The sequence below is a fragment of the Quercus lobata genome, chromosome 3, assembly GCF_001633185.2.
Source record: "Quercus lobata isolate SW786 chromosome 3, ValleyOak3.0 Primary Assembly, whole genome shotgun sequence".
Taxonomy (NCBI): Eukaryota; Viridiplantae; Streptophyta; class Magnoliopsida; order Fagales; family Fagaceae; genus Quercus; species Quercus lobata.
Window position 1 is genome coordinate 46,953,481 of NC_044906.1, and position 21,515 is coordinate 46,974,995.

The 21,515-nt window shown below is 35.1% G+C and overlaps 2 protein-coding genes across 2 annotated transcripts; one reads left to right on the plus strand and one right to left on the minus strand.

The window, feature by feature from the left end:
- Nucleotides 1-26: 26 nt before the first annotated feature.
- Nucleotides 27-7,814, plus strand: LOC115981963 (DNA repair RAD52-like protein 2, chloroplastic). The gene is made up of 4 exons (XM_031104412.1): nucleotides 27-814; nucleotides 918-955; nucleotides 1,495-1,586; nucleotides 7,430-7,814. Exons 1-4 carry the CDS (start codon nucleotides 411-413, stop codon nucleotides 7,565-7,567), a joined length of 672 nt encoding a protein of 223 aa, XP_030960272.1. The 5' UTR covers nucleotides 27-410; the 3' UTR covers nucleotides 7,568-7,814.
- Nucleotides 7,815-8,879: 1,065 nt separating this feature from the next.
- On the minus strand, nucleotides 8,880-13,895 carry LOC115981964. Its single transcript, XM_031104413.1, has 10 exons — nucleotides 13,445-13,895; nucleotides 13,285-13,354; nucleotides 12,525-12,649; nucleotides 12,008-12,116; nucleotides 11,854-11,917; nucleotides 11,709-11,764; nucleotides 11,173-11,280; nucleotides 10,323-10,472; nucleotides 9,653-9,823; nucleotides 8,880-9,497 (listed from the first exon to the last, which is right to left on the minus strand). The coding sequence occupies exons 1-10, from the start codon at nucleotides 13,687-13,689 to the stop codon at nucleotides 9,264-9,266; spliced, it is 1,332 nt and encodes a 443-aa protein (XP_030960273.1). The 5' UTR covers nucleotides 13,690-13,895; the 3' UTR covers nucleotides 8,880-9,263.
- Nucleotides 13,896-21,515: the final 7,620 nt, after the last annotated feature.

Sequence of the window (21,515 nt, forward strand, 5' to 3'; positions counted from 1 at the left end):
GAACAGTAGTAGTAGTAGGTGTGGCGTGTGGTGTGCGGTGTGCCGAACTAGTTTTGCTGTTGTCCTGTTCTTTATTTTAACAACCCATATATATTTCCAATCATTTTATATTTATTTAAAATTGCAAATTCCAATTTTTCTTCTTTGCCTCCGACCTTACTTTATATATTTATTATTTGTAGGTAGAAGTGTATATTTGCCTACTTGGCTATTTTTAATTTTTATTTTAGTTTACTGTTCAACTAGACTAAAAATTTATATATTCATCTACCAGTCTGACTCGCTCCGATCTGATCGATCCCCGTTTACTTTTTATTTTATTTTATTTATTATACTCAAAACAAAAGAGAGAATAAGAAGAAATATATTTGATATTTGGGGCTAAATCAAAATCAAAATCAAAATAAAAAATGGCTGTGCAAAGCATTACTACTACTGCTACTACCAATCCTTTCCTCACCAAATCGAAATCGGCAACGCTGTCTTTTACCTCAAAATGCAATGATTGTTTAGTTGTTGTAGGAATTGGAGGTCAGAGGAGGAGAACACCAATTTTATGTGCTACCAACAACAATAGCAGTAGCAGCAGCAATGAAAGTAGCAGCAGCAGCAAGAAAAGTGGAGTAGGAGGAGGAGGTGCAGTGCCGAATTCGAATTATGTGGTTCCACTTGACAAATCATTTACATCAACAAACTCATCTTGCATCACTCGCCCTCTTGTTGAGATCCTCAGAGACCTCAACAAGAGGATTCCTGACAATATCATCAAATCCTCTGATGATGATCACACTTCCTTCGCCACTTTCATCCCCTGGTATATTTATTTATTTATTTATTTATTTTTTCATTACCCATTTCTTTATTTCTTGATCTAATGCTTAAAGTTGCTTAATTTCGTGATTTGATCATGTGTATAGGTACCATGCTAATCGGATGTTGAGCTTCTATGCCCCTGGTTTGTCTATTTCTTCTTTCCTTTCCTTTCCTATCTATGTTTATGTTTCAATTTCTCATCTTTTTGATAGGTAGTTTATGTTTATGTTTATGTTTATGTTACCTATGTACATGGAGTAAATTATATGTGCCTCAATTTTTAACAATTCCCAACTATTGGATGTGAATCACCATATTGATATTTTATTTATACCTTGTACATTGTTTGATAATTCAATAGCTACAATGGGGGAGGGGGGATTTGACACGTCTTCGCATTAGTTACAAGGCTCTTGTACTTGTACTTTGTTTGAAAGGCACCACGACCTTCTGAATTTCTTGCTAGTTGCAGCTTCATTTTTGTGCTAGAGTGCTGTTAATTTTCATTTTCTTGCAAGTTTCCTTTTAGGAATGAATAATATGAACTCCTATGCAGTATACGTTCTCTATATCAGAAAAATTATGCTACTATATATATATATATATATATATATATTGTAGACTATGGTTTTGGATAAACATACTTGTAGATCTTTTTAGCTGTTAACACCTTTTTGGCAGGATGGTGTGGAGAGATACGTGATGTTATATTCTCTGACAATGGAGGTGTGACTGTGGTGTATCGTGTCACCATACGTGGATCTGATGGAGAGGTATGACTTTTTGTTATCTGTAGTGTGATTTTTACCAGTATTTATGTGTTCTGTCCGTGGCCACTATCAAACAAAACCAGGAATGTATCCATTTATGACATTACTTATATCGCTTACCATTTTTAATAGGACCTAAAAGTGACCTACTTGTTTGTTTGGAAACTACTGGCTTCTTCAGTGCCATATATCTTCCATCATACATGCCACTAGAAGTCATCACATGCTTAGTTATGTTCAAAATTGATCTAAGGTTTATAATATTTGGTTTGACCTGATAATTAAAGTAAACTAATTGTTGTGGCTGCTGAAGCTATATGCATTTGTATGCTTGAAAGACATAACTGAGTAATTTCATGTGTCACTCTCACTTCTGACTTAAAAAAATGAGCTTATTGAGAAAGAACAGTAAGTATCAGGCACATACTTGGCTAAATTGCCTCCATGCTTCCTTGACTCTTTTCTCAGTAAGTCAATAATATATTTTAAAAAAATGGGCAGAGCCCAAGTACATGGTAGTTATAAAAAATTAGAGAGTTTAGTTATCTTCTAATTAATTTAATCAACTAAATTTTTTTTGAGGGGGTTGTGAATTGAAACTTCTGGACCCTTGGTTCAAAGGAAGTTCGAATGCAGGTATAATGTGTCTTTTTGACTTGTCAGAAAAAAAAAAAAAAAAAAAACAGAGCTTCTTTAGGATTTTAAGTGAGTGTCCTCTAGATGAGCTAAATCAAGAGTCTTTAGTGTGTGCAAATGGAAAGATATTTCCATGTTTTGTCAGGGAGCTTTGGGTGGTCTTGTAGCTATTTGAGATAGGAATATAGATGGTCTAAATTATCTAAAAGAATCACTGGGATCATGGTAAACCTCCCCAGGATTCATTTTACTGCAATTTATTTGGCTAATTAAGGGATCAAATGGTATAGATCTGATGCGGAAAGGAGAAATTTGATTTTGTATAGATCTAATATCAACTAGCCAAAAGATGTCACCTTTCAAGCAAATTGGTGTTTACAAAGGATTTAAGAAGAAGTTCCAGCAACAAAACAAGATAATTGCAACGAGAAGATAATAGCAGTTGTGTAGGAATTATAGGTTGATTTAATGAGTTATTTAATACTATTTGGTAGAGAAACCACGTGAGGTTTTAGGGTTTGCGATAGTTAAGAGTAAGGGTTTGATTTAGGGCTGTAAGGTAGATGGAAAAGAGAGAAATTTATGGTGTTTAGATGCTGCACAACGAAAAAGAAGAAGAAGAAAACAGATAAGAGAAAGGGGGAAAAGAATACACAAAAGCCAATGTGTCTCAATACTCAAAACACAATAATCTTTATTGCTAATGAGGTTGTTCCCCTTTTTGATATCAATAAACTTATTACTTGTCAAAAAAAATCTTTATTACTCATCTGCCTCTTATTTGAGTATAATGACACTTAGAAAGACTAAATCTTAACTTTTTTCTAATAAAACTAATAAACCAAATCCTAATTAGACTACTAAACGAAAAACCTATAAGGTAAACAAAATAATAATTGAGTCAAAGAAAATAAACCTAAGATCGTTAGGACCTCCTAGAAAATTCCAGACACAACTAAATTATCAAAATACCCTAAATTTGCAAGAGGTGTAGAAATTATCGTTTTGGCCTTGAACACAAAAGTAACCATAAATTGACAATAAAAACCCAAACAATGGTGATTATTCATGCAAAGTTTGCATTACGTTTGGTGGTGAATCCAAACAACCTTAGGTGGTGAAACCTAAGGTCTACAATGGGATTAATCTAGGTGGGAAGCCTAGGTTTTCCTACATCATTAACCTAATAAAATAAGTCGTGAATGAATAGAATTCTGAAGTAGCAACAAATTAATTGTTTGTAATTGCATCATTCAACCCCCGGTAAAAAAAAAAAAAAGCTTGGACTCAAGTTTTAATGTGTTGAAGTGTAAGAACTCTTGAACTTGAAACCTGTACCAACTCTTCAATCACCTTCAGAAGAATTAAGGATAAAGTATCTTTCATTCTCAACATACTTTTTCAATAAAATATCCTTTCTTGATTTTTTTTTTTTTGGATAAGTAATAAAGATTTATTGATATCAAAAAAGAAACACCCAAGTACACAGGGAGTATTTAGGGGTGTATAGATCAAATACAAACATTACATAAATCAAGTAAATCCAAAATAGAAGAAAAGGGTTGGTTTCTCCACACTAATAACCAGTCCAATAAGGTTCTAAAAAAGAATAACTTGAGATCAGGCATAGAACACTCACTATCTTCAAAGCACCTACTATTTCTTTCCTTCCAAAGACACCACATCAAACAGTGAGGGGCAACAATCCATATATATCCATTACGATGGAGACCAAATTGACCTTGCCAGCAAGCAAGAAGCTCAACAACAAATTTTGGCATAACCTAACGTACTCCAAATAAACCAAAAACCATAGCCCACTGATCCATAGCAATCGGACAATGAAGGAAGAGATGGTCAACCGTTTCATTATTACACTTGTACATACAACACCAATCCAAAATACATACCTTTTTTTCCCTAAAACTATCAATTGTCAGACCTTTCCCCAAGGCAGTAGTCCATACAAAGAAAGCCACTCTAGAAGGAACCTTCTGCTTCCAAGGGAAAAATTGATCACTATGGCCAGCTAGAAGATGGTAATACGCACTAACCATAATCCCCTTACTCTTATTAGGTAGCTAGCACCTCTTATCCTCCCCAATCCTCCTTACAGGAGTGCCATAAATGGTATCCATGAAACTCCAAAAAGCTTCCAATTCCTGATCATGCATGTCCCTAAAGAAATGTATATCCCAATGAAGGACTCCATTGGTGTACCTCATTAGATCAGCCACACTTGCCTCCTTGTTTCGACAAATCCTAAATAATTTGGGATAGCATTCAGCAAGAATAGTCGTTCCACACCACTGGTCTAGCCAGAACTGCACTTTTGATCTATCTCCAATTTCATACAAGATAAACTGAGACAAAGAGAGCCACCCCCATCTAATATTTTTCCAAAAACTGACTCCATAGGGACTAGAGATTGAGCTCGAACACCAACCACCCTCCTTCTTGAATTGACTAATTGTAGTAACATTGTTGTCTTCCTTGGTCTTGACTTTTCCATGATTAGCTTTATGTTCATCTTGTTCCTTTGAGGCCTCCATTGCCCTTGTGCATTCCTTTGGTTGTCCTTGAAATTGAATTAATGGTGAATTGTAAGGCTGAGTTTCTCTCTTTAATGTGACACCTGATGCAATGAACCCATACCCGATTGAGGCTGCTGTGCCAATGAATTATTAGTGCTAAATCCGTGAGGTCCTAAAAGGGTAATGAATGCAATATTTGCCAACATGGAAGTGATGGATAAACTTAGGTCTAGATTAGAATATCTATGTTCTTGATCAGTTTCTGTTCTAGAAAGATTTTCTTTTGCTAAAATTGCAGCTGATAATTTATCTAAAGTTTCTTGTATAGATGACAATTCTTCTGGCTTTGCTTCCACTGAACACACCCTTTCATTCACTTTTTGCAAAAGTTCTATTGTTTCCTTCAAAATCTTGAGAAAAAGGCTTTGAACATCAAAAATAGTTCCATGATGGTCACCATTCTGGACTAGAATAATAAATTTCAGCAAGATTATTATCTTAGGATTTTCACTCTAATACCAATTTGGGGAAATCTGTCTAGGACTTGTGGCTGTGCTTGTGTAGGACTTTCTGATCCTTGGAGTAATGGTTTTTCTTCCTTATTACCCTTTTCTTGGTTGGGCACCGCCTGCTTGATACTGATTATTAGCACCAATTATTTTCTATGGTCTATAGCTCTTTTGTATAATTTCCATTTCTTTGATTCTTTTGCCAATCTTCCACCTATTTTAGCATTCTAATTTCTTGCTTTTGCAGTTGGTCTTTGATGTTAGTGTTCCTAATTTACAAACCAGGAAACTAAGGCCATGTTTTGTGCTGTGAAAATTAAGAGGGGAGAGGGAAGAGTTTGGAGGGAGGAAAGTTGGGGCTTGGGGGTTTAATATGGATGGGAAAGTCCACAGTCAACCATTGTGGTATCTGGAGAAGAAAGTAAGAAAGAGAGAGAAGAAGAAGAAGAAACCGGGGGGGGGGGGGGGGGGAAGAAGAGAGAAACAATGGTTAATAGTGCCATATATTCTAAAGAATGCCACCTCAATTAAAAAAATGCTGCATCAACATGTCGTTATCCATTAAGTAAAAAAAAAAAAGAACGGAAAATTGACTGATCTTTTAAAAATTTGAGAGACTAAAATCGAACCTTTTAAATTTAAGTGACTAAAATCAAACTCACCCTAAGTTTCAAGAACCAAATTATTAGTTTATGATTTTTCCAAAATTTTAGGATTCCCTTTAATTCTTTTTTCAAATTTATTTGTCTGTTGGAAGCCCATTGGATTGGAATTTTTGGGGTTGGGTATGGATTCTCAACATTTTAGTTAGGATCTGCACATGAAATCTTTTATGCAATTCTATCATATCAGTAGTAGTCATTCTATTCTATCCGAAGTCATACTCTTTGCTACTTCCTTAATGGTCCTTAATGGATGTGTTATTTTTTATTACTTCTATTGATATTAGTTTTTTGTTTTCCTCTACCTTGAAACAACTCATTCTTTTTCACTAGTCCATTAGTTGCTCTCTTTTGAATATAGCCAAGTTGTCTCAAGCTATTCACCCAAATCTTCTCATCTTTTCATCAATAGGAGCCACCCCTATCTTTAAGTGAATTTTTTCATTTTGAATCCTATATTTCCTTGTATTTCTACTTATCCATCTTAACATTCTTATTAGAGGACCATTGAAGCTAGCTTAATGACCATCATGACTCTATCTAGTCTTGATTAAAGACCAAGAACGGAATACTTTTCTGAAGCTATCACTCTGCTCATTTTCTAGATCCTCTTTCATCCGTAGACATAAACCCTTGACTATCACTTATCACACCAATTCAGTTTATTTAAAAGTTTCTCTTTATCTATCTCTTACCTCAAAAAAAAGTTTCTCTTTAAACTCAGTGTCCACGTTTCAAGGGGTTTTATTTATTTATTATCTTTCCTGTGTTTACTTTTATTAAAAATTAGATTCCCCAGTTTGTTTTGGAGCTGTAGGTGTCTATTTTGGAGGTAAGGCAGGATATTTATTGGGATTTAAGTAGGTTTACTTCGAAGCCTTCATTCATATTAAATGACAGTTAAGGAGCAGAGCTGGGTTATGGTTTTTATATGGGGTGTCTGAATTATATGCTTTCCTGCAGATATGTATTTAAATTTAGAACAGGGAATGATGAATTCTTTTCAATGTTAGCAATGGATGCTCTTCATAGACATATTTCCACTGGATTGAAGTCATATTTCATAATGAAATACTTACTGTTTGCTTTGAGCTGAATATTTGGTGCTGTTGGATGAAAATTGATGGCAAACACCATTTCTAGAGACTACTTTTAGTATCACTGAGACATAATATACATATATGATGAACCTTGCCTGAGAACTCTTAGTTCTAGGTAGTAATCTTGACTGGAAAAAGGTCAATGTAGCATCCAATGATGCATCTCTGTGGGTTCATTGTTTCAGAATTATACGAGTGACATTGGCAAGATAGTGTTAAAGAAAAAAAACTCAGTGCGCTGGTTTCTTTGGTTGAGCATTATGTCATTGCCTAATGCTTGCATTAACTAAAGTCATGTGTTTCGTTATATTTCTAATGAGGAGGGTAGCCGTAAGTTAACGACTAGTGTAAAATTAGTCACTCTATTATGAATTATTAATTATGAATATTTTGATTGGCATACAGGCTTACCGTGAATCAACTGGGACAGTATCACCTGGTGATGGCCACATTGTGGATCCAGTTGCTGAAGCAGAGGAAATAGCATTCTGCAGAGCGTGTGCCCGGTTTGGCCTTGGCTTGTATCTCTATCACAAAGAATAGATGTTACAGATGGCAAGGAGGTTGACATTCCAATTATGTTATTTCATTTGTTGAGAACGTGATAGTACTTACTATCAACCCTTCTGGTTGATGTACATATATTTAATAGATGTGAAGCTAGAATCCACAGATTATCCAGTTTGGATCGTGGAGAGAACCAAGCCTTTATGACATTTTGTTTGGTTAAGTGAGTTCTTAAATTGCTTATAAATAAGACATTCTTCAGAAATTTAGAATGTTTATTTCACATATTTGTTTAGGGAGAATGATGCAACAACTTATTAGTAAACTGAACATTTGGTGACTACCACATGGATCTATTCGGAGTCCTAATTTTTAGAGCCTGAAAGAATGATGCATAAAAACTGGAAATGAAAAAAAAAAAAAAAAAAAAAATAGAGTTAATATTATTTTGAATTCTAACATTCACATAAGACTCAACGCATTTTTAGTCCAAAAAAATTCTCATTAAGTTTAGCTAATATTTAAATATTATTTTCTCTCTCTACAAACATTATTTGTTTTTCACCATTCCTTCTCCAATTTCACATCTCTCAAATAACCTCCATCACTAGAAATCATAAATACCCAAAACAAACCCAACAACTAGACAGTTTCACCGATCCACCATCAAAACCCAACAGATTTGAGCTTGGGCTTCAGACCAAGAGTGTTGAGCATTGAGCACCGCTCACAACGGAGCAAATTTGGTCCTTCAGGGCAAAATGTCTGCACCATGGATATGCAAGTTGCAGAAGGGTAGATCTGGCAAATTAGATCATTCGCGGCAACCTTCATCTGTAGGGAGAGAGAGAGAATAAAAAATTGTTTCTTAATAATTTGTTGATCATCAGTATTTTAATAGAGTTATCAAGGCATTGTTCATTTGTGAATCTTAAAATGGTGAGTTTGATGCACAATAGATTTGGGTAGGTTTAATAATTTTGTTGTTGAAAAGTTATTTTGGTTCGATATTCCAAACATTATATATTCATTTTAAACTCCACAAAAAACATGGTTAATTATATTTTTTAATAGCTTGTTTGAATGGAAGGAGAGTAAAGAGAGGGAGAGTAAGTTAAATTACCTTGGTTGGATGGATGTTTTTTAAGGGAGGAGGGGGAGGGATTTGGAGGAGTTCTAACTACTTCTAACCTCTCATTTTTAATTCCCCAAATTGGAGAGATTTGGAGAGAGAATAGAGCATATATATGCTTGATCAAATGAATTATCAAATTTACCCTCACCATATTAACAAAATTACAAACTATGAAAATGTTAATTATTCCCCTCCCCCTTAATTTTAAAAATATCCAAAGAATGTGGAGGATAACCATTCTCCTTTACTCTCCTCTCCCTCCAAACCAAGAAGTGAAGAGTGAGACTCCTGTCCTTTCCCTTTCTAATCTAAGTACACAACAGCAGTGACAGTAAACATTCTAGTCCCTTACTCACACTATTATTTTTGTCACAACTTAGCATCCTTGTACAGTGACTTCAGATTTGTGGAATTCATATTTACATTTATCATAAGACAGTTGGGCACTCCTTGTGCCACCGAATCATTAACAGGGAAAAATGAGCAAGATGGTTGCTATACATCCACATCGTTTCTCTAACATTGTCTCAGTTTCCCTGAACTTGACGTGTATAAAAATATTTGTCTCTTTGCGTTTTGCTTGGTTTTGTTCAGTCATCATGGCCTCAAAAGTTTTGGACCTGAATTGGAAGCCATCCAAGCTGTGATCACATCAACAAGCAAGTCGACGTCCTTTGATATGTTTGCACGAAGTATCGTCGAGTCTACACCTAATGTGTTGCCTACTTCTTTGGCTACTGTCTCCCATGGAGTCCCAACAGTCAAATTTGCCAGAAGTTCGCTTCCACGGTTGACTGCATTTGCCATTGCTGGCGGAACATCTGGGAGAGCCTGCAAAATCAACACATAATTTAAGTTGCTTACCTCTTTCACTGAGAGATGGACTAAACCCAAAGCCAGCTAGGATTTCTGGATATGCAAGTTAATTGCTTCCACAAGTGACTAGCCATGGAACTGCAACTAAATATTTGGTAAAAAAAATGTACCTGTTGCAAAGGAAGCCCATGATCACCAGGCAACAAGCGTATGGACATGTCCAGCATTGAACTAATGGCAGACTCTGAACTAAGCACCTGTGCTAGTGTCGAGGTTTCATCAATTGAATCATCCTTGAACTTTACGAGAAGATTCCTGGAAATCCCATAGTATGACTTTATCTGAAGAAATACAGAACATCAGTATATGGATTGACAAACCTAGATAGAAGTTTCTAAAAAGAATACTGCAGTGCAGAAAGTCTCAGGGACATTTGCACCAACTATGTTGAAATGCCACAAATAGCAATGTGCCATAAAAAGTTTTCCCAAGAGATCAGCCCACCCAAAGGACATGTGTCCCTAACACAAGCACCATACGTAAATCATAATTGCTACCATATACCATGCTACCCATTGGAGCACTAACAGTTGTCACGTATACCATCACAATTTTTTTTACCACCCATCTAATAAGGATAAAAAAGTATTCAAGGTTCTTGAAGACCTAGAAGAGCTTCAGGTGGATAATGATTGGCAATCAAGTACTCTTTGATAATATAACTAATGTCTACCAATTGTGAAAAAAATTATATAATCCTAAAGGAAACAGAAAAGACATCTATGAATACATAAGCTAAAATTCAACTGAAACATACTAATGGTTTAAAGCTTAACATACAAGCTTTCGAGTTTCTTCAGGTTTTGGAACGAAATCTTCTCTTCCCTTAACTAAGTCCATGTACAAAGGAGGGAGTTGCTCAACTAGAGGAAGAACTTGCTTCATAATGGGAGGGCTAAGATTTTCTAATTGCTTTAAAGTCATCTCTGCCTGCAAGTATTTCATAAAAAAGAAAAGAAAAAAAAGAGATCAGTCATCTATCTAAGAATCATTAATGCCAAACAATGAAATATGTCTTGGTGCTTCTGCAAATCACTATACATCTTTTTCACAAGCTATTAGGAGTGCCAAAAAACAATTCTTAAGAGATAATACATGCATAAAAATGCACTCAAGACAGAGATGTGCACACAAGTACCTAAGGGAAAAGCCAAAATATTCATGAGGAGCATACATTAAATTTAAGTAGACTAGATAGATCCAATCAGGATGATGGACAAAAACATTTACCGTTTATGCTGCCACCTCAAAACAATGGTTGATCAGAATCTTAGACTTAAGTTAAAAGGAAGATTTTCAAAACATAAGAAACTTTATAAAGACCTGAAGATATGAGCTAAGACTGAGGGAAAAACAAAGATGCCATTGGGCAGCTTTGAAAGTTGGGCTACTAGTTGTACAAAGCTGAAGAATGCTAGGAGGAAAGAGAAGAACAGGATGGATGGTGCTTGAAAATAATGTAATAATGGTTAAATTGTCCTCCTTACATTCATTAAGAATGAATATGTTTTGGTATTTTAAGTATTTGAAGAGATGCTGATAATAGAATTGAAATACAAGTTGTAAGAACCATGATTTGAGAAGAATACTAAAGATGAATTACCAAATGATGTTAGGACTGGATACTAACCCCAAGGCGGATTGTTGGTGATGATGCAATTTGTGATAGTAGCGGTCCCATGCTTTGGGCCATTGGTACCAGAACAGGTGAGAACAAAGGGACAGCTAAGCTTGCCTCCTGTGATATCAACAGAAAGATTTGTCAATTTCAAATGATTCATATCTGTTTTCAAAGGCAGACTAGAATATGTAGAGTTCAACTTGTTTGCTACCAAAAGAAGAGAATTGAAGATGAAAAACATAAGAGAAAAGGATGGGATCTAATCTTAACCATGTCCAACCATGTAAGAAAATTAGTAAAGGAAGGGAATGAGAAGATTGTGTCAACCTGTCACTTCTAAAAGTACTCATATTTTGTGTGGATATGCGACCCTTTAAGTTTTCTCATCACATTACTTCACTTGTGAGGTGTGAACATTTGGTTGGGTCCAAACTCCAAAGAGAGAAGTTTACCTTTAATCATCTCACTAATCATGCATTACTTAAAATTTCAGAGGTCAAAATACCTTCTTCTTTTTTTTTCTTTTGATAAGTAGGTCAAAATACCTTGTTGTTGAATGCCATTAACACATTTCCACTTCTTTGAACAGCATATCTTGATCCTGATCAACAATTAAGTTGCCAATCTAATGAATTTTTTAAACCAAATCATTTGCAACCATAGAGGCAAATTGGAAGATTTTTGTAATACCAATCAAAAGGTGGATGACAGATCCCAAAGAATGTCCAATGCCAAAAGTAGGAAGATCTTGTATCTGCATTATTAAGAATTGTTATTTTTATATATTTATTTATTTTCAACGGTTCAAAAAATGCCTAGTTCTGCAAACAGCAACCAAACTCACTGTTTCTTGCAGAAACCGACAACACCTATCAAATTTGAACTGGACCTCATCTGCAATATAGAAGTGATCAAATCCACTGGCATATGGAGTTGCAATCACCAATATACCCCTACATCACAAAGAAAAGGTTTTATGATTTTTATTTTTTTTAATTCGTTAACATAACTCCACAAGATTCCACTCGCAAAGGATAGCCTAGAGAATTAAAAAAGCATTCAATCTGTAGAACAAAACAGCCAAGGGCCAAATCCAACTTTAATTTGAGAGAGAGAGAGAGAGAGAGAGAAGGTAGAATATGAGTAGACCTTAATAGCCCAAGAGAGAGATTTCAGCACAATATTAAAATTTTATCCCACAAAATATGAAATTTAGAGAATATGGAATGGAATGTGTATAAAACAAAACAAAAATTGAAAAAGATATCTGCATGTAGAAGAACCACACATGTATCAAAATGCATAACTAACAACCAAATCGTTTGATTATCTTTTAATAGCGTCTGAAAAAAGTGACTCACTTTTCTGAAAGCCGCTCAAGGAACATACGGTAGGTAAGCTGAGGAGCAGCTCCAACAAATATACCACCAACAAAATGTACAACTGACTTGGGTGTTGAGTTTCTTGGTTTCAGAACCCATGCTCCCTGAGATATTATAATGAAAAATCTTTAACAATGCTACAGAGAATATCTTTCCAAAAAAAAAAAAATATATATATATATATATATATATATAAAGAGAAAAAAAAAATGTGACTGCCAATTTGAGTTGGTATCAAACCAATGCTACACAATTGGGTGTAGGGTTTGTACTAGTACAAGATATATAAAAAGCCTTTAAATCTATGATATTTAATATGTATTAATTCTTTTAAACTCAACCCAACTCAATTAAGCCATGGTCACAACTGATCTAACTCCTTTGAGAGAGAGAGAGCTATTATGGCATAGTTCCGGTGTTGAAGCGAACATTGCACAAAATTAGAATAGAAAAAATGGATCTTGTTATAATCTGTTTTTGAATTGCATAGTATTAATGGGAAATTTTCCAAAACCTTTAGCACAATGAAATATGGATATGGAGTTCACCACGAGTCAGACAAAACATTCCTGCATAAAAATTGCTTTCCATTTAATGGTGCAACAATAGTGATGCATAGTATACTTTGGCCCTGCCTCTAAAGATATAGATGCATAAAATTAGTAATCACGACACTGGGAGTGGGAGTACCTAATTGTATTGTTCATATAACTGAAAATAAAATTTCAGCAAAGCATACCTCCACTTCACTCCAATCTCCAAAACCGCTCCAACCAGCTTGTGATTGCCTTACGGTCTCCGTAAGTAATCTGCAAATATACATACACAAAAGAAGAAAAACTAAGTTTATAGTTAGTTTCGAACTGCAGAAACAGAAAAAAGAGGCATAACCCACCTACCTCTCAATATCGGAGTAAAGTTGAATTCCAGTTGGTTGTTGTTGTGGTAATTGTTTATCATCAGAATTGTAATAGATTCTGGTTGGCCCTCTGCAACGATTTCTGGAATTAAGGAGCAGTTGAAAAGTGCGATGACGGTTGTTGGAGAAGCTGAGGTTGATACTGGTACTTGTTGTTTTTGGGTTTTTAACATTAGCCTCAACAAGGTGGGGATGCCGGGTCCCTACTCCTAGACAAGAGGCCATCCCAAAAACACCCACAAAGAAAAGAAAAGAAAACAGCTGACAAAAACACAAGTTCAAATTGAAAACCCAATCGCTCTCTCTCTCTCTCTCTTTTCCCCTAAATTAAATTAAAATCTATCTGTATCTGTACAGTACAAGACAAGTAAGTATTAGTAACGTAACTAAACACTCTTTGCGCCCAACTCTTTCCCCCAATTCATATCAACTGTCTATTGAGTATAGACTATATAATAGGAGTATTAAAAGAAACTGTGGTCGAGGAATTGCGAGCAGGACCACAACTTTTTGTTGTGTGCCAAAGCATCGTTGACAAATTAACAGTACAGTGAATAGTTTTTTTTTTTTTGGTTTATGTCAGATACATAAACATTTAATAAAATGTATATTCTTAATAAATTTTAAATATATTTAAATAATGATTAATTTATTCATCATTTAGCTAATAATTTTTAACAAATTAACTAAATAAATCAAATTAGCATCAGCATGTGTTTATAATATACAAATTTAAATTATTTAAACTTAAAAGTAATAATATATTACAAATTACTCAAAATAATAATTTTTTTTTTCAACATATTCGTCATATTGACTAATCAACTTCATCTAAGTCAATACTATCATCATGTTTATCATTTTGCAAACTTTTTCTTTCATTGAAATTTTCTTCATAATTATCAACATGTACTATGTTCTTTAATTTTAATCATTTAAAAAAAAATTCTTCTTGGCTTTTTAGTTAACTTCTTAGACTTATAACAATAATGACAAAAATAAAAAAAATAATTATATTGACAGTTAATACTTTATTCATAATATAGAATTGAAATTTGTAGATATGAAAATGAAGTGTAAGTACGTAGTCCAAATTTTGTAGGAGAAAGACAAAAAAAACAACTTATGGACATGTTATTTTATTATGCTAAATTAAGTAACGTAATAATTATGCATTAAAAACAAGTCTAACAACTTCTTAGATTAAAAAAAGTACAAATTTTAACCAAAAAAAAAAAAAAAAACTCATTTTAAAGTATTTGTCTATATATCGTACGATACAATTTGTACGATACACATATTGTATCGTATGATTCATGAACACTTACGATACGCCCTTACAACACGAAACTTTTTATACATGATATGATATGCATTGTACGATATGTATTGTGTATCGTACGATTCTGACAACTATGGCCACAAGACCCACACTTTTTTACTATTCTAGTATATATTTAGGAAGATAATAATTAATTACGGCAGTTTACAATTTACAACTTGCAAGTATTTAGCAGTAAAAATATTTTTTAAAAAAATTGGAGAGTTGTGTAATGACTAATGAGGGTTTTTATTTTTTATTTTTTATTAAGTGAATAAAGATACAAGATGTCAGTAAAAAAAAAAAAAAGGTCAAAATATAATTTTGGTTTCTATATTCTACATTTTATTAGTTGCCAATTTGATCCTCACAAATTAACTATTATCAAAATGGTATTTTTCCAAAAAAATGGAAACCATGAGAAAAATTACAAGGTAATTGCTTCCTTACATGAACCCAAGAATGATGGTACTTGAGTGGTACCGTTTTTGTTGGGATTGACTTTTGCCTATGTCTAGTTAAACAGGAGTAATGTACATGACATAGAAAAGTACACAACTTTGTACCACAACTCGCCACGTGGTGAGTTGTGATTGGTGTAAGTGTGATGGTAAACCATGTGGGGACACATCTGCACCAATTACAACTCACCACATGGCGAGTTATAGCACAAAATTGTGTACTTTTTTATATCCTAAGCATTACTTGTTAAATAGAACTTTAATGTTGTCATTGCCATTTAAGAAACTTCAGGTCAATAATTGTAGTGGTTGGTTTTGTTCCACTTCAAGAATAAATTGGTATTGATATCACTATATTCCATTGACAAAACCTTTCAAAAGGGAAAATTACAACTTACTCATATGTTGTTTGACCGAAATTTAAGTTGTTTATCCGTGGTTTAAAATTTGGCACTTTACCCACTTGAGGTATGCTCTTTTAGAGTTTCGTGACCCACCTCCTCACTTCTCCGTTATAAAAATGAAAAACTTCTAAAAAAAATCAAAGAAAAGAAGATCAAAAAGTAGCATTTGTAAAAATTTCTAAAATTTTGGCTCAAGAACTTCAGTAGAACTAAGATAACTAACAATTATGAGCTATATACAATTTAGAGGTAAAAATAAATAAATAAATAAATAAAAAGACCATTTGTATACACAACCACCTAGTAGCTAGATCAAGAAAAATTAAAAAGAAGACAACAAATCAAGTCATGGTGCCTGTCAAAATTTTCATTTGAATGTGATAATCAGTAGTGGGCAAGGTCTCATGTGAACCTAATCGCTTAATACCAATAGCAACACAAGTGACCATTACAATGAGCACCACAAAGTCATAAACATTACTTGAACCAAAAACGCTAAATCCATAATTGCCACAACTCTCAACCTCTATTCCTTATGCTTATTGCAAAACAATAAAACACTCCTAGTTTTGAAGAACTCCACTTTTCTAAGGAAAACAACAAACCCACCAAAAAAAAAAAAAAAAATCTCAGTACTGTGAACATTAACCCCCACCTTGCAGCTGCCATGAAGCAACCTTGACCTCTACAACCAACAACCACTACACTCAACAAAATCATCCACTTTTAGCCTTAATCCAACACCTTCCACTAACCAAATTCTTAATTCAAAAAACCCATCACCAATCAATAACCCACTATCAAACATTCAATACATCCATATCTACATTTTGGAAAAAACAAAAGGGAGATTTTCAACGAAATAATTTTGGGTTTTGTTCAAAACCCAAACCTCAATCAATGATTCAACCTCCAAGTCAGCCATTATAAAAGAATATATGAATATAGGGTTTGAATCATGGTAGGCTAGATTGGAGAGTGAGATAGAGAGAGAAATCCAGCTGTGGGTTTGGTGGTGCGGTTGTAGCTCTAGTTGGTGTTATATCTTGATAATTGGTGTTGGGTGGAGTTCATGGATCATGGAAGATGGAGAGAGAGAGAGAGAGAGAGAGAGAGAGAGTGTGTGTGTGTGTGTTAGGGACATATTTTATGTAATTGGCTAATCATTTGACAAAACGCACTTTACTTGTAATTGGGTAGATTTAGGATGGGTTTAGTACTTCAAGAAACAAGTATTTAAGTTAAGTATTGAAGCCATGCAAATCTGACCAAGAAACAAGTGAAGAAGAATTGTTCATTAAAGCTCAACAGATACCTTAAAAGAAACAATATCTATCGAGGTTTATGAACGAAGCTCGACAAAAGCTTGATAGAAGCAAAATCTGTCGAGATCTATGAAATCAGAATTTCCAGTTCTAATTTTTGGCCCTAGCTGACATGTATGTGTAGGGTTTCTTCTCTCACAACCCTAAACATATATAAGACTTATTTTTTAAGGCCGTCATACATGGAGAACACATGCAGAAAGTGATCTAGTTCATTATTCTCTCTAAAGAAGCTACTACGTCTTTGCACCATAGGTTTTTGTAACCAAGGAGCTTCCTGATCTTCATCGTTGATGAATTGAAGAACTTTGCAGCCAACATCTTCTTCAAGTTGTAGGTGTTAGTCACGTACTTGGATCCGTGCATCATTGGTTAGTCACGTACTGGGATTCATGCATTGAACTAGAAGATTGCCACTACAATACAAGTCCAGTTGGGTATTGGGGTAAAGATTCAACTATAAGTTGATATTTCAGGATAGTCCAAAGGGTTTGGTAAGATTCCTTATACTTGTAACCGCTTGTGATTGATAATAATGTATTCTTGAGAGCGGTGACCTAAAATTCACCCGGTGGGGTTTTGCCTTGGTGGTTTTCCCCATTTGTAAACAAATCACCCGTGTCAAATTTAATTTTTGCTACATTTAGATAATTTGGTGATTTGTTTGTGCTGCCACGCTATTACATGTAATTTGATCTAATTAATTAACTTGGGTAATTAATTAATTTGCAAAAGGTCAATTCATTTTAACCCAACAAGTGGTATCAGAGCGGGCACACTCTGATTAGGTTTTAATCTTTGTTGTATGATCCATTGATGCCTATTTTTCATGGATAGATGACGGTCTCTTATTATACCTCTTTTATTTAATGACACTAACTATGCATACTGGAAAGTACACATAAGAGTTTTCTTGCAGTCTTTAGATGAGAAAGTGTGGCAAGCTATGGAGATTGGCTGAACTAAGCTAAAGGAAACGCCAGCTGATTGGGATGATGCAAAGATCAAAGCGCTAAACTTCAACAGCAGAGCATTGAACGCCATTTTCAATGTGGTCACGAATAGGGAGTTTAAGAAAATATCCTCAACTGAAACTGCAAAGGAAGCAAGGACCATTCTCTAGACGACCTATGAAGGAACTAAGGTCGTTAAAGATTCCAAGCTTCAAAGGCTTACTACTGATAGGCCAAGAATGTATTGACCTTTTATGGTAAATTAACAAATTAATTAGCCAAGTTTATTAATTAAGTTAATTAACATGTAGTACGTGTGGTAGCACAAACAAATCACCAAATAACTAGATGCATCGGAAAATAAATTTGACATGGTAATTTGTTTATGAATGGGGAAAACCTCCAAGGCAAAAACCTCACCTAGTGAATTTAAGGTCACCACTCCCGATAATCTACTATTATCAAAACAAGTGATTACAAGTAAAGGAATCCCAGTACCTTATACCAACCTACAGTTAAACCCTTACCCTAATATACAATTGGACTTGTAATGTAGTGACAATCTCTCCTTTCAAAGCACAACTCCAAGTACATGACTAACCAATCGATGCACGGATCCCAGTACATGACTAACACATCAACTTAAGAAGGATGTTGACTGTAAAGTTCTTAAGTTCATCCACACGATGAAGATTAAGAAACTTCTTGGTTACAAAACCCTACGATGTACAAATGTAGCAGCTTCTTCAAGAGAAAGATGAACTAGGCATATGTCTCTGGTCACAATATGCTTGAATAAAACCTTTGCATAAAGTGAGATGACCCTTAAAAATAATCCTTATATATATCTAGAGTTGTGAGAAAAGAAAACCTAAACACATAGCTTGGATATGCGTGAAAAACTAATTTGAAAAACTGATTTTCGTAATTCTCGATAGATACAGCTATCGAGATTATCTGTTGATCTTCACCTTTTAAATCTCAATAGATACATCTGTTGAGCTATCTATCGAACTATTTGTCAAGCTTTAAAGAACATCACTACTTCACTTGATTCTTAGACAGATTTGCATGGTTTCAATACTTGGACTTGAACTCTTGTTCCTTGAAGTATTAAACACATCATAGATCTACCTAATTACAAGTAAAGTGCGTTTTGTCAAAGGATTAGTCAATTCTAAATGACATATGTTCTTAATATGATCCAAAAAGTCACTACATTCCTCATAAAAAAATAAACATAAACACTCCCCCTAACAAAAAAATTTCCTATGCTAACTCTCCCCCTAAGTATGTGACTACTCTCATACCCAAAACTACTTCCCCTTTTTGTCATGAATGACAAATGGCAAGTCACTGAGAAGCAATCATCTCCTCGTCACTAGAAGAGCTAGCACCATCATCCTCATCAACATCATCATTACTAGAGCCATCATCATCGTCCTTATCCTTTGAAGCTTGTGGAGATAGAGATGGAGACGCTACGAAGCCACCAAGGTGAACCTATCGTCGTGCAATACGATTGACACGGGTGTTTACCTGATACAACTCAGTAGTGAGTGAAACAAGGCGAGCATCCATGCATTGAAGCTGCACCATAATCGCGTCAAAGGTCACACCACCCGCGGAAGCAGAAGGAGCGGAGGTAGATGTAGCAGAAGAGGCTGGAGGAGTCTCCATCTCGGTTCGTGGCCGCTTCAGATGAAACTGGGCCCCACTCCATCTAACAGACGCGCTGCTAATGGCACCCATGATGGTGAAGTGAGCGGACTCTGGATAGGACATAGAGGCATGGTAAATGATCCTCGTGATAGCAGAAGGAAAAATAAGCTTATCACAGGTCGCTATATCCTTATAGACATCTATAAGGGAGAGTATGAAGTAACAAGGAAAGTCAATGGTAAGGTCCTCAAGAAGGGATATCAAAAGGCGAGCATAAGGCTTAGTAATAGAATTATAGTAAGACAAGGGATGTAAAACAAATGTCATCGCCATATTCAGGAACCTCAAACCTTTTGCAAAGCCCGAGCAAAGGGTGTTTTGACGATCACCCCAAGATGAAGGTGTCTCACAGAAGAGAGACATGAGTTCGTCTTTAGACATAGTTCACAGACAAGGACAGCCAGGGTAATCAGGATGCAATACCCTTGAGATGTGTAGCACATCAGAGATAAGCTCTAGTGTGACTACAATACTTATACCTCAAACAGAAGTGAGAAAACGAGGTATGGAGTAATCAAATCCGTGCATATTGCAGTAAAACTCTTGTATGATCACGGAGGGACAGTTGACCGAGATATCACAAAGGGATTCCCAACCCCTATTGTTAATGACAGTCGGTAGATCAGTATTGGAGAAGTCAAAAAGAATGACCTGGCATTCCGAATGAATGCCGCATTTAGAAAAATTCTCTGAGAAGTCCTGACGGGCCTTCTCATCATGGAACCGAACGTGAAGAGGAGTAGAATCAGAAGAAGAAGATGCCCTGGAACGAAGAGGGTTTTGGGACGGAGTGGATATGCGCTTGGGTGCCATGCGCAGACTATCCGAGAGAGAGAGAGAGAGAGAGAGAGAGAGAGAGAGAAGCAGAAAAGTACCAATCAACAAAAATATCAAAAGAAAGAAAAGGATGGTATGTATGCATGAAAAATGCATGAACATGTGACATGCAATAATAAAAACATCATGAGCTCAGCTCAATCCAAACCTACCAACACACAAGTTTTCAACATATGAAACACACATCTAAAATGCATGAAACATTGTGAAAATGCAAATGTGATGCAATGCATGAGCATATAGGATCATTTAAACATAACCCAACCCACAAATTTCACAAAGAACTCAACAATTTTGAAAAACCCTAAAAAAAATTTAAAGACCCAAAAACCTAGGTATAAAAGTATGAAATGCATGATAAATGAGAGAAAAGAGATCATACCAGAGGAAGAAAACAAGATTTGGGCCAAAAATCAAGTGGGGGAGGTGAAGGGGTTGAGGGAAAAGTGTTTGGGAGAGAAAAGAGAGACTTGATGTCGAGAAAAATCGGAGAGAAATGAAAAAGAAATCGCGATGAAGCTATATAAAGAAACGGATCACATAGCAAAGATTAACCCTAATCAGAGTGTGCCTACTTTGATACCAGTTGATAGGCAAAGAATGTATTGACCCCTTATGGTAAATTAACCAATTAATTAGCCAAGTTAATTAATTAAGTCAATTAACATGCAATATGCGTGATAGCACAAACAAATCACCAAATAACTAAATGCAACGGAAAATAAATTTGACAAGGTGATTTGTTTACGAATGGATAAAACCTCCAAAGCAAAAACCCTATCTGGTAAATTTAAGGTCACCACTCCTGAGAATCCACTATTATCAAAATAAGCGGTTATAAGGAAATGAATTCTAGTACCTTATACCAACCTATAGTTGAATCCTTACCCCAATACACAATTGGACTTGTAATGTAGTGACAATCTTTTCTTTCAATGCACGGCTCTAAGTATGTGACTTACTAATCGATGCATGGATCCTAGTACGTGACTAACACACCAACTTGAGAAGGATGTTGGCTGCAAAGT

Bases quoted from the DNA above. Each gene is read 5' to 3' on its own strand.
- LOC115981963 (XM_031104412.1), top strand. From the start codon at position 411: ATGGCTGTGCAAAGCATTACTACTACTGCTACTACCAATCCTTTCCTC. The intron at 956-1,494 runs GTTTGTCTATTT...CCTTTTTGGCAG, and splicing joins GTTGAGCTTCTATGCCCCTG to GATGGTGTGGAGAGATACGT. The intron at 1,587-7,429 runs GTATGACTTTTT...ATTGGCATACAG, and splicing joins TACGTGGATCTGATGGAGAG to GCTTACCGTGAATCAACTGG.
- LOC115981964 (XM_031104413.1), bottom strand. From the start codon at position 13,689: ATGGCCTCTTGTCTAGGAGTAGGGACCCGGCATCCCCACCTTGTTGAG. The intron at 13,355-13,444 runs GTAGGTGGGTTA...GTATATTTGCAG, and splicing joins CTTTACTCCGATATTGAGAG to ATTACTTACGGAGACCGTAA. The intron at 10,473-11,172 runs GTTAGTATCCAG...AAATACTTGCAG, and splicing joins CACCAACAATCCGCCTTGGG to GCAGAGATGACTTTAAAGCA.